Source organism: Vulpes lagopus, chromosome 1 (assembly GCF_018345385.1).
Source record: "Vulpes lagopus strain Blue_001 chromosome 1, ASM1834538v1, whole genome shotgun sequence".
Taxonomy (NCBI): domain Eukaryota; kingdom Metazoa; phylum Chordata; class Mammalia; order Carnivora; family Canidae; genus Vulpes; species Vulpes lagopus.
Window position 1 is genome coordinate 168,759,022 of NC_054824.1, and position 27,010 is coordinate 168,786,031.

General features: G+C 37.9%; 1 protein-coding gene across 1 annotated transcript in view; it reads right to left on the minus strand.

The window, feature by feature from the left end:
• Positions 1-14,969: 14,969 nt before the first annotated feature.
• The window catches only part of TSEN15 (tRNA splicing endonuclease subunit 15), a 34,897-nt gene continuing 22,856 nt past the window's right edge, over positions 14,970-27,010 (minus strand). The window contains exons 4-5 of the mRNA XM_041771199.1: positions 15,516-15,657; positions 14,970-14,996 (exon numbers count right to left, since the gene is read on the minus strand). Coding sequence (XP_041627133.1) covers positions 14,976-14,996; positions 15,516-15,657 — 163 coding nt within the window. The 3' untranslated portion in view covers positions 14,970-14,975. The remainder of the gene's footprint in view (positions 14,997-15,515; positions 15,658-27,010) is intronic.

The following is a 27,010-nucleotide window of genomic DNA, read 5'->3' on the forward strand; positions in this document are numbered from 1 at the left end:
CCCTATCATCACCATTTTAGAAATGAAAAAATATATATATATATCAATCACTAAACCCTAGTTACTACACACACACACACACACACACACACACACACACACACACGGGCTCAGAGAGGATAAATAACTTGACCAAAGTCACATAGCAAATGGCAAGTGAAGATGTGAGCCCAGACTTGTATGGCACTCAAGCCCCTTTCCCTTCTTTTGTATCATGTAGCAAGAAATACATAGATATGCTTTAAGACTGTTCAGTGGAAAGGATTAGGGTCAATGACTCAAACTGGACTTTCAAAGGTAAGCATTTAATCACACAGAGAGGTATTAAGACTGGAGAATGACATTCCTGGTTGAAACAATAATATGTGCAAAGGTACTGAGGGCTAAATGGACATGCATGCCTATGGAAGACTTATCTTAAAATAATTATGATGGTTACATGGCATTTACCCAAGCATCCTAGAAATAGCCAAAACATGTCTTAAATCTTAGCAACCCCTCTTCCAAGTGCCACTGAGGGAGCTATCTACCTACAGAACAATGGTAAAGGAAAGCAAAGTAGGTGTAGGAGCAAAGATTGGGCCCCTACACCATTTAGCCATCCACCTATTGATGCAGAGCCTTTGTAGGCTGGGCTGCAGTACCTGAGCAAGGCTGGGAGCTCAGAGTAGGAACACTTTTTCTCCCCATAAGCCCAAACCTAACTTCAAGATTTCACCACACCTCATCTGCCATAAATGAAGATAGAAATCCTTGATTATTCAAGGTGGGAGCTAAAGGTTAGCTGGCCATGTCCCAAGTAGGAAGGCCCTGATTTTCTCCCCATTTATGCCAGATGGAAGCAGAAAGGAGAGCTGGGTCTAGTAACTGCTTCTGCAGTAAGATGAAAAAGTTACAGGAGAGCAACAGAGAGAACTATGGCTTTCTGTATGACCCTTGTGTTTAAATCAACTGTATTAAAATAATATATGCAGTCCTGATCTTTTAATGGGCCTACTGGCAAACATGGTCCAGTATCCTAGAATCTCACCAATCTATAGTAATTCTGTCCATAAGTCAGAAAGAGGGAGGAGGAATAAGGAGTGTGATGAGAGAGCATGGCTTCTCTTCTACAAACTTAAGGTACATAGCTCCATAATATCCATGGGTAATGCATATTATATCCATTTTATCTTGTGTATTTCTTTCCCATTTTCCCTCACTAGTTTTCTTCTTGTATTTTCTATTTACTTCACTCTTCCTTTAATTTTTAAAAAGAAGTATTTAGTTTTGAGCCCTGGAAAAAGTAACATTTTTTCATCACAAGACTTAATATTCTCATAAATGACTCTGATGTTTCATTTTGTTATTAAATACATATTTGCTTTAAATAATCTTCCAGTTTATTAGAGGAGTCATCACCAAAACGTGGCCAATTGCATCTTTAGCTACTCCTCTCTCATCCCAATTGTGAGGCCTGAATCTGCGAGGGGAATATGTCATTTTCCATAATGGTCTGCTGTTTTAGGTCCCAGAAGAATGAAAGATCTCAATACCTCCCATAGCTCTGTCCACCTTCCAAATATGAAATTAATCAATAAATAGCATCTGACCCATTATGGAAAGGGAATAAAAACAAACAAGCAAGCAAACAAAGAGAAACACTCCATATGAACCATGGTGGTTACAGTAGGAAACATAAGTAGAAAAATGCAAGAAAGCATAATATAATGACATAAAGCATTCAGACCAGTGTCAAAAACTGTTGGACTGTGGGCTGATTAGAGCCCACGGACATATTTTGTTTGGTTTGCAGTGTTTAAATAAAATTTATCCAATATTCAAAAGTCAGAAAACTTCACAAAATAATTTAGATGCATAAAAAATCAGACTATCTGGCCACTAGGCTCATGTTGCCACTTCACAAAAATCTAGAACTGAAGGGCAGCTGCTCCCTTTGGCCAAGCACACTGTGCACTCTCTGTATTCACTTCACTCCTATAGATGATCTGCTTGACCCCTAGGGCATTTCAGTTTGCAACCCCTGCGCCAAGGTATCATCTCTAGAAATGAAGAGGAAGTGGTTGGACATTCTTCACTCACAGGAGAGGTTCTATCAGAGGTGGAGACAACATATGAAGTAAACAACCACATTCCAGGACAGGAATTCTTAACTGATGCCTTATTCAAATGATTTTTCTTCCTTCCTTTATTCATCCTCAATGACACAACACAATGTTCAGGCTGAGGGACTCCTGCCTTCCTCTAAGACGACCACTCAGTGTGGCTCCTATAGCGTCTCTCCTGCTCCCAAGCAACCAGGTCATTGGATTAGGAAAGCCACCTTCCCAGACTGGTGCCCACTGCTCAGAGGCCTATACCTGATGTGGTTCTGCTCCTTCCTCTTCAGCTAATTCTGCCTCCACAATGAGCAACTGAGAGGCCAGAACTCTCCAAAGTGCTTTGTAGTTTCATAGTGATGTTACCTAGAAAGAGGAAGCTCTGTAATGATTCTGCTTGAAGCTGGGTTTTTTTTTTTTCCGCTAAGCTCCAGATTTACCCATCCAGTTGTCTGTGAGGTATCTCTACTTATCTCCTGCACAATTATTTTAATCCAAACTTTTCCAAAAAAACCCCACAAACTTTTCCAAACCAACATATGTAATCTTCCCTTGCCATCTTCTCAGGACAAAATATGTTATGTCCTATATTTCCTTTTTTATATCCTGTCAATCACCCAAGCTTTGGAATCATTCTAGGCTTCTCTCTCTCCTGACCACCTGCTTCCCCACATCCAAGCGATCACTGAACCAAGTACAAACCACCTCCTTGCTATCTATCTTACATCTCTTCCCCATCTTCATTGTCACTAGCCTCGTTCAAACTCTCACACAGATTAGTCCAATCGTCTCTTAGGCCAGTCATGCTTGCTCATGCCTCCAGGTCCTAAACACAAGCAGTCGGAATGATTTCTAAAAGAGAAGGAATTCTGATATTACTCTTCAGCTTAAGCCCTTTTATTGGGCCCACTATTTGCATAATGGATTCTGCCCAGGGTTCTTTCTCAATGATGTGTTTCTGGCCTAGCTCTCTAGATTTATACTCTCCAATATGGTGATCACTAGCTATAGGTTGCCACTGAGCACGTGAAACAATGTTAATCCAAACTGGGGTGCTGTAAGTATAAAATACACAACAGATTTCAAAGGGTTCATAGAAAGAAAAAAAAACGCAAAATATCTCACTAGTAACTTTTCTATTGAGTCTATATAGTATGAGAATATTTTGCATATATTGGATTAACAACATATTATCAAAATTAATTGTCCCTGTTTCTTTTTACATCTTTCAATGCGGCTACTAGAAAACTTAAAATTACATTGTGGCTTACATTATCTTCTAGATATTTTACTCACCACATCTTTCTACCCTTCATCTTTTCCACCTTGTACTCTGCTAAACATTAGGCATGCTAGATGACTAACAAAACAGGCTACAGTATTCTATAATCTTATACATTTCACTTTAAATGAAAATTAGAATGTCCGTCAACTATCATACCCCATTCTACCTGTGGTGGTTTAAAAATATATCCACAGTCTCCATTCAAAAAAGTAGAATCTAATTTTCCTCCCCTGCAGTATGGACTATATGTAGTGACATGCTTCTATGAATGAACAGAATAAAGCTGAAGTGTATGTGTGTCATAAAAGGCATTCTCTTTCCTCCATTCTCTCTCTCCCTCTTCTTCTCTCTCTTTTTCTCTCTCTCTCACTCTCTCTCTATCATTCATTCAGAGAGGCCAGCTGCCACATCATCAAGAAAATCAAATAGGCATATAGAGAGTTCCACATGACAAGGTACTGAGGCCTCCTGCTAACCATCTTGGATGGCCTGGCCAGCCCCAGTCAAGCCTTCAGATAACTATAGTTCCAGCCAACATCTTCACAATAACTTCATGAGAGATCCTGAGCCAAAGCCATCCAGATAAGCAGGTCCCAAATTTTTAAGTCACAGAAACTGTAAGATAATAAGTGTTAGTTGTTTTAAGCATATGAGTTTTAGAATAATTTGTTACATAGCAATAAATAAGTAATACACTACTAGTGCCCCACATCCCCTCCTCATTCCCACCTTAGAATAGGAAAATAAGAGAGAAGTTGCTAAAAGCCCAAACTTATGTTTCACTTACTTAGATACTAAGATTTGGTTCAAAATCATCCCCTCTATGATGTCTTTCCCAACAAACTCCAGCCAATTCTCGAATGTCCATACTCATTTTTTTAATTTAGAAAATGTTGTGTATATTTTTAACCCAGTCTTCACTAAAGACATATTTACTGTTCATAAATTAACTTTTTTAAAATTAATTTTTTTCTGAATATAGAAGTAATAAATATACACAGCAGAAATTCTGCAATAGTCTTAAAAGAAGAGAAATAAATTTAAATGTCATCTCATTGAGGAAAACACTGTTAACATTTTTTAACACTGTTAACATTTTTAATATCCATCTTTGCATGTAGTTTTTACATAGATAAGGTTATTTCACATATGCCATTTTTCATCCTCTTTTTCTCATGCAGTGACCTCATCTGTCAGTTCTATAACCTTCTTGCTTTAACTACTGACTCCATGGTCAAACTCTAGTTTGAATCCTTGCTGCTAAAAGCATGTTTCACGGACCAGCTACACTGGCAACATATGAGAAGTTAACAGAAATGCAAAATCTAAGATGCCACTCACCAGGCTGTCACTTCAGGACATTTGCACGTGTTGATCCCTTTGCCTATAAGGCTAACCCTCTATTTATTTGCAGGTCTCACCCCTTCACTGCATTCTGGTCTCTCTGTCATCTGCAGAGAAAAGCCATTCCTGACCCCTACCTAGAGTTGCATTTTTGTTGCACCCTGTTCCCTTACCCTGTTTTACTTTCTTCAAGTATTATCATACTTGACATTATTTTATATGTGTTCATTTTTCTATTTCCTTCCACAAATATTTTTGGAACCCCCACTACATGTCAGGCATGGTTATAAGTTCTGGGAACATAGAAGAGGACAAAATAAAGCCCCTACATCCTCCCCTCTAATGTAAGCATTACAGATTCAAGTTGTTAGTTACTATTTCATGTTTCTTTACATATTCATTCCTTTAAGATGAGGCCCAATCCTCACCATCAACACAAGGCTCCATGCCAGGTCCCATGACTTAAACCCACCCTAAACAGTCCAGCTTCTATTTATAGGAAACTTTTCAATGTGCTTTTGTGCTGAGTTGAGCTAAGTTTAACTTGGTTGTCTTTAATCCCCATGAATTGTCCCAATACAGCTTCCTTGCAGTGGAAATTTCCCTTACTCCATGTATGCCTCCAACTACATCGCTAGTCTTATTCTTGTGCAATTTATCTGAGTTCAAAGAGTTTCCCAAAATGGAACCAAAAAGTTTTATCATCATCATTCCACCACCACCACCAGCTATGGCAGCAGCAGGGTTAGGCCTGATAACATTTTCAAAGGGCAGAGTTTATCCTTGGTGCCTACCCCCTTCATTTGGTACCTTCCTCTTCCCCTCCTGCACATCTAGGCTCCATTTGTTGGAAGCCTGGCTCTCAGCTGGTCATCATACATTCACTCCTAAGGTGGTAGTATGCACCTCCATAGGAATTGCTTGGAGGTTGCAAAGGGGAGAGGATAGCTTATTATGAACCAGGCTCCATTTGTTCCCCATAATCATTTCAGTGTGTGAGGGAAGCACAACCAGAAGGACATGTTTTGTCCATCATTTTCCAGAGGAGAAACTGAGGCTCAAGGAGATTATCTACCTCTCCCACAACACCCTGAATGGTCTTAAGTCAAAGCTCTGTCTTCCAATCCTCCTGAACCTCAAAAATTGAAAGGACCACATTTCTGATGATGGATTCTCAAAGCCCAGGATGGAAGGAGCTTTTTTAAAAACCAAGTGGAAAAGAGTGACAAAGGTGTTCATGGAAAGGGAGGTCTACCAAAATTCAGAGGGACTGTATCTCAGGGAGTACCTGCAGTAACCTATCATTTTGCAGAAGTGGAATGGCAAGGGCCCACGTGGGTGAATTATACTCATTTAAATCTGAAGGATTAAGATGAGCACCTACAGTCTAGGAAAGTACACCTACAGGATTATATTTACAGGAACCACATTTTCTAATAGGGGATGAGAGAAGAGGTGACCCATTTATTTTCGCCCATTTATAAAATCACAGTATCCTCATCTGTAGTCATCAACAGAAGTATAATCACCATAATTTTATAGTTGAGTAGGAAATTACCATTTCTAAGAAGAATTTCTAAATTTAGCGGTGTTCACATGCCTTCATTCCCCTCCAAAATTGTTAGATAAATAAAAATGAACAGCTTTAGCATAGAACAGAATGTGTAATAAAATATTAAGTAAGCTTTTTAGGCAGACATACTTTTGCTTAGAAATCCCCCTCTTGATTTCTCAAAATTACTAAGGCAAAGGATCAGAATATAACAGATCTCATAGCATAGCATGTTTATAAGAGCATCCAGCATGGGATGAGGTCTCTGGTGACCTAAGGAGCTCAGGGCTCCTCTTTCTACATTGGGTTGACAGGGCAGAGAGGCAGCCAATTTTGTCCTGTCCTGAGAAGAGCAGGAATAGGATTGGGTGAGGCATAATTTGTGTCAGATCATTTGAATGCTAGCAAATAAAATATCTATCGAGCTCCTACTGTATGCCAAGTACCACACTACTTATAGGTAGGGTATAGTTTGATGGGTAAAATAAGATATACACTCAGAAAATTAAATAGTTCTTATGAGTATAAATATGCATGTTAATGATAATTAGTACCTTCTGTTTGTGAATGTCGCAGGATAATATTTTGATATATTAAATGATATGTTTTCCCATCTCGGTAATTCTTGTTACCTGTGAACTGTCTCCCATATAGGATATCTTGGCACATGGCTTCAGGGATGGGATTATACTACAGCACAAAAGAGGCAAATTCTTGTCGTTTGAGTTTCAAAACCTGAAATCTTGGCAAAAACAGTATGTTTGGAAGAAAAATAGATCTGGAAATGGTTATAGATTTTCTACCCCTAAGATAAAACTAGGGGGAAAATTGTGGGAAGAGGGGAGAGCAAAAGCAGAAGAGCTAGACACGTGAATGGGTCACTAAACAGAGACTTGTGTTTGGTTTCCTGTGCACTGTCCTGTCAGGCTGAGTTCCTGGGGCAGAGAAGACACAACAGATACTCGGGGAAATTGGGCAAATCCCCTCATCCATGTGAGGGGAATCTGTGGCCAGCACCCAGCCTCTCACCTCTGGCTGCTGCCTCCAGGCTCAGGTAAAGCCTCTCTGACCCCCGGCCCTTAAGCTAACTTACCCGACATTTTGGGAAGACAGCAGAGAAGAAAGCCTGGCTGAGAAAGTGTGTCTAGATGAAGAGGGCCCAAGGCAGCCTGAAAGTTACCCCACATGCCGACAGAGTTCAGAGATAGAACCAAATAATTTCCAAGTGCCCAAGCGGAATATTTGAGAAACTCAGAGCTGAAAGATCTTGTGGCCAGGGACCAGGAGGACACATGGTGACTTGTGTGGAACACAGTCACTGCAGCATGATTCTCAGTTCAGCAGATGACAGCATGGGCTGATGAGAAGCCCTGAGGACTAGTATCTACCCCCCCAACTTTCTCTCCCCATCCTATGCTCATGTACCCTGACAGCCCCTTAGATCTACACAAATACCTCAGGTTCATGATCCCTTTAGATAATTCTCCATCCCAGAAAAGGAGCTCCCTGGGTTCTTTCTCATGAAGAACCTATCCACGCACCCATGTTTAACTAGCTTCCTTCAGAAATATTCTCACAGGGTTCAATTATACCCCCTACACTGTAGGCACAAATGCTTTTTTTTTTTTCCCCATCCTTAGGAAGGAAGTAAAGAGATGACCAGGCAACATATTCTGTTTAACAACCCACAAGGCATCGGAAGAGAAGAGCAGGTCTACAGTGATCCTAGGTTCCTGATGCATACAGTATCTCCCTTCTTGGCTCAGAGACTAAATCCAGAACCTGAGCAGAAAAGTGGGGGAAAGTTTGTCTTCCAAGCTCTCCCTTCCTCACCAGCCTCCTAAGTTGGCCCTTTCCCTGCTTGGGTTGTGCCTAGTGCCTTGTCCTTCTTGCAATGTCCTCTGTCTTCCACTGTAACCTGAAACTCATTCACATTAAGGTCAAGGGACTCAGAACAGCTTGAGGTTTAACTCCCTCACTGCTGCCCCACTGCTTCCAGAGCTCACTAGTTGTTAACCCTCCCTACATCCTCTCTCTCCTTTCCTTTCCATTATCTGGAAAGGCTGTTCTCTATTTCTTCTCCTCGGTCCAGGAACATGGCACAACTGTGGTTCCTTTGTCAAGTGGATCATGGCCAGCCATATGACTTGCTTTGGCCAAGAAAAGGTGGGCAGGGGTGACATAAGTTGCTTTTGGTGGAAGTATTTGGTTATAATATGTGAGACTGCAACCCTCTTTTCTTCCTGCCACTGGAACAGACAAAATTCCAGATGGCAGAGGCTCAGTCCCAGAGTAAGGACTCCAAGTCTATGTACAATGCGTTTGTAATGTGAGCAAGAAATAGACATTTGTCGAACTAATTCGTTGGTTATTACTGCGTGTCATCAAGAGGACATGACCGCAGGTTGATTCAAGAGCTGCACCAGGTAATTGGAGACTCCTCACCCTTCCCCCTATCCCTGGCACGTACACTCTGCCCACCATCCCCACAGTGGGACCATTTTCAAGGATACAACCTGAGAGAACAATGTGTTGTTGAAAGCATCTGAACGGTATATGTGACTTAACCCAGTTAAGGCCTCAATATAAACTTCTAAGATTCTGGCAGGGTGGGTGGGAAAATCTACTCCTCTTGCAGCCATTCAAGATAAGCCTTATATTTAAGTTCCCTTGCCTATTAAAACTGCCATCCAGCAATCTAGAATAGTCTGCCTCTCTTTGTTTTCTCCTTGCCCTCTGTGCATGGAGCCAGTTTCAGATTCCACCCAGGGAAATTCTTGGGTTGTGTGAAGCAACAGCATCATAATCTAGTGCATCCTAATATACCTGGGCTGCTGTTGGCATTCAGGCTCTCATCACTTCTTACCCAAGCTCTAACACATGCTACTCAAAGTGTGGTATGTATATAGTATCAATCCAAAAAATATTGCTCGTCTGCAATGAGTTAAGTACAGAAATCAAGAATAAACATTTAGAAATTCTCATAACAATTTAACAGATTAATTTTATCTGTTGAGTCCAATGATAAAATATTTGGTCTTATAATCTCTTCAAGTCTTAGCATTGTGCCTTACTGATGGGGTGCTCCAACACTGTCAAACTAAATTGGATCAGAGCCTCATGATGAGGTAGGATTATGGTAGGATTTCAAGCAACAGCAAGCATACTTAGGGGATATTTAGGGTGCAAGACTCTTTCTCATCAAGTGTAAAACCATCATTTAAAAGTTCCTAGAGTCTGAGATGCTTGGGTGGCTCAGTGGTTGGGCATCTGCTTTGGCTTAGGGTGTGATCCCAGGATCTAGGATCGAGTCCTGCATCAGACTCCCTGTGAGGAGCCTGCTTCTCCCTCTGCCTATGTCTCTCTGCCTCTCTCTCTGTGCGTCTCATGAATAAGTGGATAAATATTTTTTTTTTAAAAAAGTACCTAGAGTCTATCTACTCTTGGTGCCAGCACAAAATATAGTTCCAATAAGCAGAGAACCTTCCTGAGCTCTTGCTCTCACTTAACTTTGCCAACATAAAAGTATGGACATGAATGTATTTATTCTTTGGAGTAAAACTTTGTAAATATATTGCTCATGAATATGGCTTTCCAAATTATCCACAAACAGCTTGACATTTTGACACATTTGTTCAAGAGTACAAGAAGTTAATGTAACTGATCCCTAAATCATTTCCCAACTTCCTCCAGGAGGAATAACTAGAGCTATTTTTTCTTCCCAAAGGCTCTTTGGGATTAATATATTTCTCTATCTAGTAATGGTATCCTGAAAAGAACAGTGAGCTAAGTATTGGGAGACCTGGTTCTAGCCCTCATTAGCCACACACCTGCTACTACACGAAGCCATTGCTTAACTACTTGGTGAGCTAACTTCCTCACCTATTAAATGAGGATAAGTTGATAATAACAAGTACATGATATCAGCTCTATTGTGAGAATCAAAGTAAAGAGTATTGAATGAAGCATTTGGTCAAAAATAGAGGGGTACACCATTGTAATTCAGCATTCATTTATAACACTGCCTTGAAATCCTCTCAAATTATCTCATACACATAGATTTTTTTCCTGTATAGCCAGATAATAAGTCCTTAGAGGTACATTGTGTAGTACCTCTTTGTATGCTATCCAAATTTCAGTCCTTTGGGACAAACAATATACATACTATAATTGTACGAAAACACTTTATCGAAAGTTGTTGAACTCCTTCACCATTAAGTAAAATGCATGACTTCATAAACTTCATACACTGCATGACAGGTATTCCTCACCCACATTGATATCCTTTTAGAGTGTTGGTTAAGGAGAATTGTAATTGCTTATCTGAGTCCCTTGAGGGCACAGGTCATATTTCATTAATCTTTGTATCCCACATTTACCTTGGTCATGCCAGCACACAGAAGGAGCCCAGCAATGTCTGCAGATAATTAATAAACGCATGAAGTGAACTTTACTTAAATACTTCCTAATATTACCTCCATCCTGGTTACCCTGAAACTTAAAAAGCCAATCTTTGTTTGATTTTGGTTCGACTGGTTTTTAATTTTGCAGAATCATCTAAGCATTTTAAGAGTACACCTCCCCAGTAAGTCACATGATTTTTCTATCCTCTTTCCTTCGTGAGCACAAGCAGTTCTTATTCAAAGATCATTAAAAGGATTAGGCTGCAGGAGTGCGAGTGGTAAGGACCAGAACAGTTATTGGTCTGAAAGAAAGGAAAATTGTACTAATTGTTCAGATACAACACCCTTCTGCACATTAAATATAAATACAGCGGCTGAATAAAGAGCTTCTATACAGAAGAACTCTAGGCTCTGGCAGGAACCACAGAGCCGCACCAGTAAAAGGCCTCCTGCTGGGGCTGCAATGGAAAATGTGACCTCAGAAAGGAATTCAGAACAGGAAGGCTCAGAAAAAGATGACACACCATAAAGCTTTGGTTAAGTCATTTGGTTCCAGGCATATAAAAGTTTCATTTAAAAAATAATGCAGATTACATGAATTTTGTCAGATTGCTATTCTCAGTAGAGTTTAGAATTCCAAAGTGACTCTGTCCTCATGTTCTTCATAAGAGAGGTATACTGTTTAGGAACACATTCATCTAGAGAGGCCCAGGGGCCTAGGCAGCCAAATAGGTTAGTCTGGAGTCATAGGACCTGGTTTATCAAATGTTCCACTGAGCCTTCCCAGTGCAGAGTGGACACTGACTAGGGACTCCAGAAAGCAAAGGCAAAGATGGCACTAGAGAGAAGTCAGCAATGTCCTTTCCCCCTTCCTGCTCCCACCCAGAGAGGACTCCTCTTATGGGAAAAGTCAATTCACTACAGCAGCGATTCACATCTTTCACAACCTGCATGAAGCCAGTTCAGCGAGCATTTCAGAACTGGGGTCTCTTGCTATGCGATAGGATCCTGAAGTTTATTTAACAAATTAGGCTTTTGCAGGGAAAAAATGAGATGCAGCATTTCATAAGGTTATGAACAAAACCACAGTCTAGAAAAAAACACCCATCTCACTGACCCTTGCCCCAAACAAGCTTTTATTTTTATATATAGATCTACATTTTGAGCAAAGCATATTTCATGTCGTTAGAGTATAATTTTAGAGGCATACCAGAAAGGAAAAGGAGGGGGGGTGTGAGCACATAAAACTTGTTTATGTTTTTATTTATGCGTATTTCCCACAGACTGAAAATAAATTTTCAAGAGCACTTCTCAAGCTAACCTAGTCCTAGAGTCTGAAAATTTGGTGTTTAGCACTGCCCTCTAGTGTCCAAATGGATCGCTTTGGTTTGCCTTCAGGCAGAGTAAGACACTAATTCAACAAGTCTGCTATCTGCATTCATTCATTCACTAAATATTTATTGAAAGCCTAGTGTGTGAGTTTGTGGAAGGTGTTGGGATGCACAGATGTAAAAAAAGACATGGTTCTCTGCCGTGTTCTTAAGGGGTCCATAGTTTAACAAGAGAGACAAAATTAAGTGCCATTACACAGTCATTTGATTATTCAAGAGAAATCACTCTACCTAGTTTTTCAGTAGTATGCGGCAGACACAGCTGGGTTGTCTCCCTTTCCAAATTGTTCTGGACCATTATTCATATTAGCAGGTATCTGCTGGCTTTGAGCAGAACAACTTTGGTGAAGAACACAGGGGACATTCTGAAATAGAGGAATAGAGGAGACATCCCAGGACATACATACATACAAGATTGAGGCTTAAAGATTTCTATGGGAACACTCCTTTTGAGTAACCCCAAAGATACTTCTGGTCTTGTAGAACGTAGGGGCTCACTGATCACCAGATCTGACAAACAAATCTAATGGTCATTAAGTCTTACATTTCTTTCTGAAAATGCATACTGTTATTCTAACACTGTGATGAAAAGTCTCAAAGGCATCAAATGGTAGAGACCCTAAGAATTTATTATAAACTGTTTTAGGGTCCTTAGATCCACAAAGCACTGACCAGAGTCACAGAAACACACATTGTTCTGAATGAGTGCATCTTCAGACCTATTGGGAAAGCAGAGGGCATCTCGAAGGAATTGCCAAGACTTTCCACAACAATAAAAGTGAAATTCAGATATCATCAAAGGAAAGAAGTCAGGAACTATTACAGACCAAGAATGATGCTTTACACCATTTCCTAATGTTCCTACTTTGCCACTTTTTTCATTCTTGCTCCTGTTGTCTTCTAGTTAGCCATGATGTGCTTCTAACCAATAGAACATGGCCAAAGTGACAGAATGTACATGATTACATTGCATAAGATTATAAGATCCAGGGGCACCTGGGTGGCTCAGTGGTTGCGCATCTGCCTTTGGCTCAGGTTGTGATCCTGGGGTCCTGGGATTGAGTCCCACATCAGGCTCCTTGTAGGGGGCCTGCTTCTCCCCCTGCCTATGTCTCTACCTTTCTCTATGGGTCTCTCATGAATAAATAAATAAAATCTTAAAAAAAAAACACAATAAAAAAACTTATTTAAGAAAAGATTATAAGATCCACCGTGCTGAAACTGTCTCCTGGCTGGCTTTGAGGAATCAACCAGTCGTGCTGGCAGGGTCCATGTGGCAAAGAGTTGAGGGTGGCCTCTTGCCAATTGCCCACTAGACACTGAGACCATCAGCCCAATAGACCACAGGGAGCTGAAAGCTGCTAACAATCACAACATGGAGGAAGCTGACCTTGCTGAGGCCAGCCTCAGCGGAGACTGGCTTGACTGCAGCCCACCTCCCAAGAATCCAACTTTGTGAAAGTAAATGTGTGTTGCTGTGTTGCTAAGTTTCTGGTAATATTAGGCAATGACAGATGACTAATACAGATGTTGAGATACTTTTTTATTTTAAAATATTATTATAAAAGAAATACAAATAAGGAAAAAGTGAAATACTGAAGACAAGTCATCAATTTATTGCTGTCACCCTATTATAAGAACAGTAATTTATTTTGTCACCATTTTATTATATGCTTGGTATGTTATTTGCAGCCATGATCTTCCCATTCATACACTTTTATATTTTGCTTTTTTAATTAAATGTTTTCTCATGTTTTTCATTTATTCCCTACTAATTTTTAATGAGTACATTATGTATCATTCATTGGCTATCTGTATCTGTTTATTAATTACTTCCTTATGCCAGGGGTTGGCAAACTACGGCCCTGGATTTGTAAATAAAGTTTTATTAGAACACAGTCATGCCCAGTTATTTACATATTATCTCTGGTTATTTCTGTACTATAAACAGCACATTTGAGAAGTTTTAAGAGAGACTATATAGTTTGCAAAGGCTAAAATATTTCCTTTCTGCCCTATAGAAAAAGTTTGCTGACCCCTACCTAATGAGGTGGCATTACAACTAATGCCACTTGGAATATCTTTGTGCATATGATTTTTTATACTTTAGGCAACATAATTGAGAGGCATTAACAAAAGTGGGCTAACTAACTAGGTCTACTTAATAAAGACTTTTTAAGCCTGACACCATCCCTCACTATCTCTCTGGCAATATTCTAACTGGGATATAATAAGGGTGGTGGTATTAAGAATGGAAAGGAAGGTCAAGTATCTCCTTTACTTAGGTAGGAAGTAACTAATAGGTAGCACTTCTCTGGTCCCTGTATAGACATGTATGTAATTTTACACTCTGGATGAGCATATTTTTACTTTTGATTTAAAATCAACAGTAAATCCCACATAAAAACCAATGGAAAGAAAACTTACTTTCTATTGGGGATTTAAAAGCAGACTGAGCAAACTCTCCAGGTGTTCAGGTGTCCATGAAATGCCACTGCAGACTAGCTGTAGTGGCCAAAAGGCACTGAGAGGGTTGAATTAGAGAAAGGTGACAGTCTCAACAATGTGTTAGCAGTGGCAGCAATGAACAATGAGGCAGCTATGAGTGGGGGAATGACAGAAGAAACACATATGTTCCACCCCTCTGAACATATCCTAAGCATCAATTTATATAGAACTATAATTAAACTGTCTCCAGATAAGAAAGTTCTAGAGCAACTACCCTATACTTATGAATAAAAAAATTCTTCTATCTGCGAAAGTTTCATTCTTCAAGAAGAAAAACTTATGGAATGGGACCTGCTAAGTCAACCCTAACTATCTCTGAGATAAAAGATGAACCAGAACCAGGCTGATGGATCTCAAATCCAATCCCAAAGTAAGCATCAGGAAGCACAGGTGTCATCTTCTAAGGGAAATATTCTGCAACATAAAAAAAAAAAAATCAGGATGGACTTTTTCCTCAATAATTAAGGGAATTTAAGAGCAAAATCAGAAAGATATTTAAGTGTAATCATCCCAAATACACCAACAAAGTATATAAGTAAATTATACACAACACATTTATTTTTATTAAAGGTTCCTGTCAAAATGTCAACTAATTTAACATTTTCTAAAGAAGTGTTCTTTTGGCTAAAACTGTTAAAGCCTTTACATTTCACCTCAGTTAATTATCAAATAATATCAGGTCTTTAGGAGGCACCCTAAGAAACTATGAAATTCTCCAAAGAGTAAAAAAAAAAAAAGTCTAACTATCTTTGTGGAAACCAGGAACATATTACTTTAAACAAAACAGCCAGGTTTCTGAGGTGTGAAAATCAGGTCATTATTTTCTTGAATTTTCATGTTGCAAAGGAAGCTGAATGACTTGATTCACACTTAAAATCATATCATAATTTTCCCATTTTTTCACTGTTTACTGGTAGTTGCCTCAAAACTGACCTGAGGGTCTGGCAGCATAAATCCGTCAGTAAGTTTGTAATAGACTATTGTGGAATCGGACTCCACTATGGCCAGGGTAAAAGACACTGGCAAATCTGGGTCACCTTGCAATTTTCGAGATGCCTTCAAGATCTCCCTTATCCTGAAAATAAACCACAGTACATTTAGGATTCATAGTCATTCAGTTAATAATAACATCAAACACTGTAAAATCTTGGAGAAGGAATAGGCAATAACATTCTATCCATAACGCTAAGGAAATGTCTGAAGGCTCAAATGTAAACAACTGAAGTTGTTGTCTCATATAGAAAATCCTGCAAATAAGAGCCATCTACTGACTCTCAGTCCTCTTTTGTATTTACCCATCTCTCCTGATCATCACACATGAAACAATTTTCAGGAACCTACAGAATGGGGCACTAACAGTGTCCAATGCACCTATGGCCTGTGGCTCCTGAGCATTCATTTTCCAATTTTCTAACTTAGTATCATAGAGTAGAACAATGTGGTGTTCATGTTTGCTTTCTTAAAAAATAGATAATAAACATTTCCATGTTTCTACATGGTGTTCATAATTACTACTTTTTCAATGGCTACACATATATATTGACTCAAAATTTACCCAACCATATCCCTATTTCTATAAAATAGTTCTTTTAGGACCTTGTGGGGGGCTGGGTACTAATAAAGATGTGATGGTGATCCTTCTGTAGGTAGTTGTTTCTGTTTGGTCTTTCCAAAGTTGGAATTATTAGATATGAACAGACATATTTTTATGGTTCTCACTACTTATTCTGATACTTAATAGATGCTAAGAGAAAAATGTAGAGAGAAAACTTTTTTCTTGTAAAGTTATATATCAAGCATTGACGTTATAAAGGATTTCAGTTTGCTTGCTATGGAAAATAATCTACCAAATCTAGTTTCTAGGTCTTCAAAGTGCTGTTTGCTTTTGTTTACCACAAACTAAAAATCCTTATTACCTACTCAATAAAGCCTGTGTTCAATAATTCAGTAAAACATAACCTCCAGAGGTGCTTTCTTTAAAAGGCAAATAAAAAATGATCAGTTGTTTTTATCATTAAACTAAACAATTCTCCAGAAATTGGAAAAAGATTAACTGGCATATTAACATGCTACAGCTGAATACATAAATAGCTCAATACTCTTCTTTAGCAAAAGTGTATTTTATCCCCTTGAGTTCTACTTCTCATCTCTAAGTAAAAATTCTTATGGTCACTCTTCACCCATCCGATTAGCTATTAAATCTATATAGAATCTAAAAAGAAAAGTCTCGGGGATCCCTGGGTGGCTCAGCGGTTTGGCGTCTGCCTTCGGCCCAGGGCGCGATCCTGGCGTCGCAGGATCGAGTCCCACGTCGGGCTCCCCGCATGGAGCCTGCTTCTCCCTCTACCTGTGTCTCCACCTCTCTATGTGTCTATCATGAATAAATAAAAAATATTAAAAAAAATAAAAAAAAATAAAAAGAAAAGTCTCTGTTTTCAAGTATTCTTACCACAATAATCATAATGCTTTTTTAAAAATCTGTAGCAGAGACTGGAGAGATTCCAGGGATTTAAAAGCAGCAGTAAACTTCTGGATAACTTCTTAAACTAAATTATTCTTGCTAAAGTATCACTTAATCACTTTATAGTATGTCTTTCTCACACACACACACACACACACACTTTATAATTTGTCACTTTATAAGGTGGGCTGTTAAAACAGTTGCAAAAGGCTGCTTACCTACTACCTCTCATTTAGGTTTACACAGGCACGTAATGGTATAAGGAGAGAATAGGTTTTTTTTTTTCCCTCACAGTCCAACCATTTCTAAATTTTTTTTTATTTTTTATTTATGATAGTCACAGAGAGAGAGAGAGAGAGAGAGGCAGAGACACAGGCAGAGGGAGAAGCAGGCTCCATGCACCGGGAGCCCAACGTGGGACCCGATCCCGGGTCTTCAGGATCGTGCCCTGGGCCAAAGGCAGGCGCCAAACCGCTGCGCCACCCAGGGATCCCCAGTCCAACCATTTCTAAAATGACCTTGAGTGAGTCAAGTCAACAATATGGTAATACTTTAGTTGTTAAGCATAACTGTCAGGCAACACTTACTGGATGTACAAATCTGTCCACCTGGCGAAGTCTTAATTCCTTTTCAAGTTAGGAAAGCACCATCATCTCTCCTAATTCTTCCCTTCACCTTTCCCAATCTCTAGGCAAAGTTACGTACCTTACCCTACAGAGAAACATTTTGCAAACCTAGATTATGGTATGAACTACCTTGCATTTATACTTTTAACTGTCTGTTTTCCACTGGATTACATCCATTTGCATGTCAAAGTTTAAAAAAAATTCCCCAATATGCCCAGTATTCTAGTAGAATACCTGGGCAGAATGAATGAGTGAGGCTTTTTGACTAAAGATTTTATGTGGCTAAATATCACTGTTGATAAATAAAGTTTATTATGCAATTCTATTACACCAAATAAAAGTTCAACTTGTCTTGACAGATCAGGATTATCACTTGTGGTACTTACTACTACAGATATCATGGTAGATGGTGTACCAAAGAACTTCCTAGAATTTAATTTCTTAAAAGTATCTGATATTTGCTTGCTTTTTGTTCATTAAACCTTTTAATTATTTTATCACTTGTCTCTATGCCAGGACTTGGCAACTACAGTCATCTGTTTTTTAATGGCCCTTGAGCTAAGATTGGTCTCTAGATCTTTAAATGGGATATCTGAAATGGTCATATAACTACCTGTATAATAATAGCCTCAATTTTGCCACTTTGTCCATAAAGCCTGAATATTTCTTAGTTGGCCCTTTCAGAAAAGGTTTGCTGATCCCTACTCTATACTGTGAAAAAAGTTAAAAATAAGAATTGTAAGAAATGATTATCAGGGCAGTGTACTTTTTTTCCCCAATATTATTTATTCAAAAGTCAGAGCAGGAGGAGGTTTTACTTCTAATTAGAATGTATAAGAAATCAAAGACCACTATTAATACCACAATAAAGAAAGAATACCCAACTTGCTTAAAAATATGACATTTTTCTTTAAAGACATAAAAGAAATGTAAACCCAAAGAAGGTTAAAGGAAATGAGAAGTGAGCCCTTCCCAGGTAAGTAGAAACCAAGAGATAAACCAGATCTACCCCTGAGGGAAACTGCTAAGTGTGGGCACAGGGGTGAGAAGCCGGAGTCAGTCATGAGCAAGCATCTTCAACTGTGACAAAGAGAAACCATCAATACTTGTAACAGCCATACATGAATGAGTATGGAGGACTGAAATCTGGAGGGACACAGATCCCTCTAGTTCACCAATTCTCCCTTATGGAACTTATTCTGCATTTCAGTGACAGCATGAGAAGCAGAGGAAGGGACTTGGAAATAGCCAGCAAGCTCTCATCACAAAGCCCTGAAGAGAAAAGTCTGATCCCATTCTCAAGACATATGAAACCAGAAGAAAACTGGGATAACTAAGGCTGCAACTCAGCCATGACTCATCTTGACTTCTGATTAGACTAAGTCAGGCCCTGACCCTACATGCCAGAGAGAGGCAAGGATAAGCTCCTGGGGAGCACAGAGTAGCATCAACATCAATTTCTAATTTATAAACAGGATCTGGATACAGTGAACAATTCTAAGCTATGTGAAGAAGCAAGAAAAGGTATCTAATAATCAAGAGCAAAAAATCAACATAAGACTTTCAGAAAAACTAAGGTTGTTGAAAAACTCAGATATGGTTTGGAATTAATAGCTAAAGACTCTTAAAATAAGCATTATAAATATGTTATAGTATTGAAGAAAAAAGACAAGATGAGGAACAAGATAAAAATTTAAGTAGAAAAATGAAGTCTAAAGAAAATAGACATTCTAAAATTCAAAATATATGTATTTTCAAAGTATTGACTAGGCTAAATGATAGACTAGAATCAGACTAATGAAAGGATTTAGTAAAGTTGAAAAGAGGTCACAGAAAACTTAACTGAAGTCAAAGAGAAACAATTTTAAAAAGTACATCACTGAAGGGGCACTTGATGGGATGAGCACTGGGTGATATGCTTTATGTTGGCAAATTGAACTCCAATAAAAAAAATAATAAAAAGTACATCAGAGGCCTTTGGTACAATATCAGTTTAACGTATGTGTAAATGGAATTACAGAAGGAAAGGAAAGAGAATGGTATAGGTCTTTAATACATTCAGGCTGTTATTACAAAATATCACATACTTGGTAGCTTCTAGCCAACAGAAATTTATGTCTCAGTTCTGAAGGCTGGAAAGTCCAAGATCAAGGTACCAGCACGGGCTTATTCTGGTAGAGGTCCTCTTCCTGTTTCAAAGCCAGCTCACTGTGTCCTTACATGTTGAAAGAGGCAAGGAATCTTCATGGGCTTCTTTACAAGGCACTAATTCTATTCATGAGAACTCTACCCTCACGACTTGACCTCCTAATATCATCATCTTTGGGGGTTAGGATTTCAACATATGAAATCTGGGGGACACATTCAGATGCTAGCAGTGTAGAAAAAGATCACTGAAACTTTTCCAAAATTGATTTTTCTGAATGTAAAGTGTGATTCTTACAGAGAGCATATAGTTGGATCTTGTTTTTATATCTAATCTTACAATTTCTGCCCTTTGACTCTAAGTGCCTCATCATTCATATTTAAAATTAATATTGATATTATTGATTTATATCTGCCAGTTTGCTATTTGTTTTCTATATATAACATGTCTTTCTCGTTTCTCTGTTCATTTTTACCACTTTCTTTTTTATTAAATAGATATTTTCTAGTGCATTATTTTAATTTCCTTGTGCTTTTTTAACTGTACTTTTTTTGAGTTTCTAAGTAGTAGTTCCAGAGATTATTATATGCATCTTAATTTATCATCATTTACCTCAGATTAATACTTAATTCTAACAAAATATAGAAATGACTCCAATATAGTTTCATTCCTTTCTCCTTCCTTTGTGCTATTATGGTCATAGACTTCGTGTCTATACATTATAAACTCAGTGATACAATGTTACAATTATTGCTTTATACAATCTTACATCTTTTAAAAAAGAGGAAAAAGGATAAAAAATGTTTAACTTACATATTTAATACTTCTGGTACTCTTCATTTCTTCAAGTTACTCTCTGATGTCATTTCCTTTGTTTCTATATAGCTCCATTTCCTCCCCATCCTTTGTGTTAATATATCATATATATTACTTCTTAATATGCTAGAAGCTTGGTCAGGTGATTTTTAACAAAGGTACAGCAGCAATTCAAAAGAAAAGTCTTTCAACAAAAAGTGCTATAATTACAAAATAGAATTATTGTAAGCATCAATGAGGTGGCATTCATGAAAAGGTTCTGAAAACTGTCAAGTAGTCGCTGAATACAAATATTATTATATAGTACTTATACCCGGTTTGCCACTTTGCAAATTGGGACCACTCTCTCTTTAAAAAGTAATTTCTACCTGTTTTGAATCACATGACAATTAGTCAGATTCCTGTTCACATGAGAGATTTACTTCAGAAAGAGATATTCAGATGGAGCAACCATAGATTTTAAACAGAAACCTCAATGCATAGCACTGATGGGAACTGACACTCTAAAGCCACTGTAATACACGTAACTTAAATAAGTTTCTTTAAAATAATCTGTAAAGGCCAAAAATAGGTGGAGGTTAAATAACGTGCTACTAAACAATGAATGAGTTGACTAGGAAATAAAAGAAATAAAAAAGTATATGGAAACAAATGAAAAAATGAAAACACAACACTCCAAAACCTCTGGGATACAGCAAAAGCTGTTCTAGGAGGGAAGGTTATAGCAACACAGCCTACTTTAAGAAACAAGAGAAATCTCAAACAACTGAACCTTGTACCTAAAAGAGCTAGAAAAAGAACAACAAAACTTAAAACCAGCAGAGGGAAAGGAATAGTAAAGATAGAGCAGAAATAAATGATATAGAGACTGGAAAAAACAATAGAACAAATCAATGAAAACAGGAGCTGGTTCTTTGAAAAAAAAATCAATACATTTCATAAACCTCTAGCCAGACTTATCAAGGAAAAAAGAGAAAGGACTCAAATAAAATCACAAATGAAAGAGTAGAAATAACAAGAACCACAGATATACAATCCTAAGAGAATACTGTGAAAAATTATAGGCTAATAAATTGGACCACCCAGTAGAAATAGATAAATTCCTAGAAACATATAAACTACAAAAACTAAAACAGGAAGAAATAGAAAATTTGAACAGACTGATAACCAGCAAAGAAATTGAGTCAATAATCAAAAAAATCCCAACAAACAAAAGTCCAGGACCAGATGGCTTTACAGGCGAATTCCACCAAACATTTCAAGGGAGTTAATACCTATTCTCAAACTATTCCAAAAAATAAAAAAGGAAGGAAAACTTCCCAATTCATTCTGAGGCCAGTATTATCCTGATACCAAAATCGGATAAAGACACCACTAAAAAAAAGAACTACAGGCCAGTATTCCTGATGAATATAGATGCAAAAGTTCTCAATAAACTCTAGCAAACTGAATTCAATAATACATTAAACAAACCATTCACCATAAGTGGGAATTACTCCTGGGTTGCAAGTGGTTCAGTATTTACAAATTGATTACATCAGTGATTGATACATCACATGAATAAAAGAAAGGATAAGAACCACATGATTATTTCAAGGGACACAGAAAAAGCAATTGACAAAGTACAACATCCATTCATGATTAAAAACTCAACAAAGCAGGTTTAGAGGGAACATACCTCAACATAATAAAGACCATCTATGTAATATCCACAGCTAATATCCTTAAGGGGGAGAAACTGAGAGCATTTCCCCTAAGGTCAGGAGGAAGACAAGGATGTCCACTCTCACCACTTTTATTCAACATAGAAGTGGAAGTCCTAGCCAGAGCAATCAGACAGTGAAAAGAAATAAAAGGAATGTAAATGGATAAAGAAGTAAAACTTTCACTATTTGCAGATGACATGATACTATACACAGAAAACTCAAAAGACTTCACCAAAAACTACTAGAACTGATCAACAAGTTCAGTAAAGTCACAGGATACAAAATCAATGTACAGAAATCTGTTGCATTTCTATACACCAATAATTAAGCATCAGAAAGAAATTAGGAAAACAATCCCATTTACAAGTGCACTAAAATAATAAGATACATAGGAATAAACCTAACCAGAGATGAAAGGCCTATAAAGGCCTATACTCTAAAAACTATAAAACACTGATAAAAGAAATTGAAGCTGACACAAAGAAATGGAAAGACATTCCATGCTCATGGACTAGGAGAACAAACATTGTTAAAATGTCTATAATACCCAAAGCAACCTACATACTTAATGCAATCCCTATCAAAATATCAACAACATTTTCCACAGAACTAGAACAAGTAATCCTAAATTTGTATGAGACCATGAAAGACCCTGAATAGCCAAAGTAACTAACCTTCAAAAAGAAAAACAGAGACCCCTTGATGGCTCAGCAGTTGAGCATCTGCCTTTGGCTCAGGTCATAATCCCGTGATCCCGGGACTGAGTCCCACATCAGGCTCCCTGCATGGAGCCTGCTTCTGCCTCTGCCTGTATCTCTGCCTCTTTCTCTGTGTCTCTCATGAATAAATAAATAAAATTAAAAAAAAAAGCTGGAAGCATCATAATTCCAGACTTCCAGTCATATTACAAAGCTGTAGCAATCAAAACAGTATGGTAGGGGCACCTGGGTGGCTCAGTGGTTGAACGTCTGTCTTTGGCACAGGTCATGATCCTGAGGTCCTGGGATTGAGTCCTGCATTAGGTCTATCTGCCTATATCTCTGCCATTCTTTCTGTGTCTCTCATGAATAAATAAGTAAAATCTTAAAAAAAAAAAAAAACAGTATGGTACTGGCATAAAAACAGACACATAGTTCAATGGAACAGAACAGAAAGTCCAGAAATAAACCCACAATTATATGGTCAATTAATCTTCAACAAACCAGGAAGGAATATCCAATGGAAAACAGATGGTCTCTTCATCAAATGATGTTGACAAAACTGGGCAGCAATATTCTTTTGAATAAAACTGGGCCCTTTTCCTACATCATACAGAAAAATAAATTCAAAATGAATTAAAGACCTAAATGTGACCTGAAACCATAAAAATCATGGAAAAGAACAGGCAGTAACCTCTCTGACATCAGTCATAGCAACTTCTTTCTAATTTTATTTATTTATTTATTTATTTATTTATTTATTTATTTATTTATTTATTTATTTATGATAGTCACAGAGAGAGAGAGAGAGAGAGGCAGAGACATAGGCAGAGGGAGAAGCAGGCTCCATGCACCGGGAGCCTGACGTGGGATTCGATCCTGGGTCTCCAGGATCGCGCCCTGGGCCAAAGGCAGGCGCCAAACCGCTGCGCCACCCAGGGATCCCGCAACTTCTTTCTAGATATGTCTCCTGAGGTGAGGGAAAAAAAGGAAAAATAAAATATTGGGACTACATCAAAATAAAAATCTTCTGCACAATGAAGGAAACAATCAACATAACTAAAAGGCAACCTACAGAACGGGAGAAGGGATTCACAAATAACATATCTGATAAAGGATTAGTATCCAAGATATATAAAGCACTTATACAACTCAACAGCCAAGAAATAAATAATCCAATTAAAAAATGAGCAGAAAACATGATCAGACATTTCTCTAATGATGACATACATCAGACATTTTTCCAATGATGTCCAATGATGTGACATACAGACACATGAAAAGATACTCGTCATCACTTACCACCAGGGAAATGCAAATCAAAACTATAATGAGATACCATGTCAGACCTGTCAGAATGGCTAAGATCAACAACACAAGAAACAACAAGTGTTGGCAAGGATATAGTGAAAAAAACACTCATTCACTGTTGTTAGGAATGAAAACTGACGCAGTCACTATGGAAAATGGTGTGGAGGTTCCTCAAAAAGTTAAAAAATAGGGCAGCCCGGGTGGCTCAGCGGGGTTAGCACTGCCTTCAGCCCAGGGACTGATCCTGGAGACCTGGAATTGAATCCCATGTCAGGCTCCCAGCATGGAGCCTGCTTCTGTCTCTGCATCTCTCTCCCTCTCTGTCTCTCGTGAAAAATTAAATCTTTTTTTTAAAAAAAAAGTTAAAAATAGAACTACCTTATGATCTAGCAATTGCACTATTGGGCATTTACCCAAAGAATACAGGGACAGTAACTCAAAAGTATAACACGCACCCCTATGTTTACTGCAGCATTATTTACAATAGTAAAGATATGGAAGCAACTGATGCATCCACTGACTGATGAATAAAGATGTGTGTGTGTGTGTGTGTGTGTATATATATATGTATATATGTGTATATATATGTATATACATACACAATATACACAGACATACACACACATAATGGAATATTATTCAGCCATAAAAGGAATGAAATCTTGCCATTTGCAACAACACGGTTGGAGCTAGAGTATAATGCTAAGCAAAGTAAGTCAGTCAGAGAAAGACAAATACCATATGATTTCACTCCTACATGGAATTTAAGAAACAAAACAAACAAGCAAGGGGGAAGAAAAGAGAGAAAGACAAACCAAGAAACTCTCTTAATTATAGAGAACTGATGGTTACCAGAGGGTGCGGATGGGGGTTGGGTGAAATAGGTGATGGGGATTAAGGAATACACTTAATGAGCTATGATGAGCACTGGGTGATATATGAAAGTGCTGAATCACTATACTGTACACCTGAAACTGAAATTAAAATACTTAAAAAAAATATGTTTCTTTAAACATCCCTATCTGGCAGAGTATGACAAGGGTTAGACACAGATAGAAGGAAAAAAAAACCTATGAAGGCATCTTTTACATTTCCATTTCTTAAGATACTGTTTAAATCAGAAACGTGTGCGTGCATGCACATGTGCACGCGTGTGTGTTTTTCTAAGGTAAACTGTCTGGGAATTCTAGACCATATGCTAAACTTTAGGATAGAAATTTCCATCTCATTGATATTTGTCTCCAGAGTTCTTTAATATAAACAGCAAGACATTTTCAAATTTACTTAGAACACCCATGTGGGAAACCCTAATATTTGAAAATGAGCTCAGAGTTGTAAAAAGGGGTTTTGTCTTCAGAGTTGAGGGAAACACTGTCAAAAATGAAATGGAAGTTCCCATTTCAGAGCTCTGTTTATTCTATTTGGTTGTGTGTAGGGAAAACTACCAGTGAATTTTTCTCAGTAATTACACGATAAAATGGTGTATCTGCTTCTGTTACTGAAAGCATGCTAGGGAAGTCTTACAAATACTCCTGTTTGGGAACTTTTCTGATCTGTCTTTAACATATGTTTAAAGTAATGTCATCAAGTTTCCCTAATCAAGACAGTTCTTATTCTTTCCTTTATGGGACACCAATAAACTCCTAAAAATATTTACTCTGCCTTTAAGTCAACAGATTATACTTTCTCAACCTAATAGCAAGAACACCACAAAAGGTTCCAAAGTCCTACTTTAAAAATCACACCCAATTGTAAAGATTCTAAGGGCAATGAAGCACCACTAAAATACTATCATCTCACTTAACTTCTAACAAGCTGACAGCTTGAAGTCTTAATTCAGAAACCTCATGTAAAATTTTTTAAAATCAGTTCTCTGGAAATATACTGTAGAGATGCTTCATCACACAACTCTAAAATAACTTAGATAATAAAATTTATAGTTTCTACTCGAATAGAAATCCATATATGGAAAACAAAACCTATGTATTCATAATAAGAAGCTCAGGTTCTCAAATCCACTATATTTCAAAGGAAAAACCTAAAGAAAGGAATCAGTAATAATCATAGTTGCTGATCAGCAGTAATAGCAGTTGATGTTTATAACAGGCTTTCCTTCTCATAACTGTTTGGAGAGGAGCTCAACATACTGAATAGAGAGTAATTCCAAAGTTTAATAAAGCTTACTTGAAAAAGCCTGAGGCAAACACATAGGTAACATTATCTGGCTACTGCCCTTCCTCCAAGCTATGTAAATGCCTTCAATAAGTCTTAGCCGTTCATTTTATGATGATCCTGTAACAGAAACAAAGTGATTTCTGAAGATTTGTACAGAGAACAAGCAAGTTGAAAACAACATGATTTTTAACTTAAATGTTATAAAATGCATCATGGGTTAAGATTATTATTAATTTCAACCCACAGAAAACAGTATCTCCTGCTATCCTCCTCAATGTGGCCAAGCTGGTACACACTGTAGCCTTAGCAATTAAATACTCCTTGATCTGCCTCATTATGATATATCTGAACACAAGGCAAAACGAAATTGGTGCCCTAGGTATCAAAAAACCTTATTCATCCAGAAACTCAATCCTAAAGAAAAGTTTCAAGGATAATAGACCACTTCTTTGGAAATCATTCCAATGCTTTCCTAGTTTAAAAAAACAA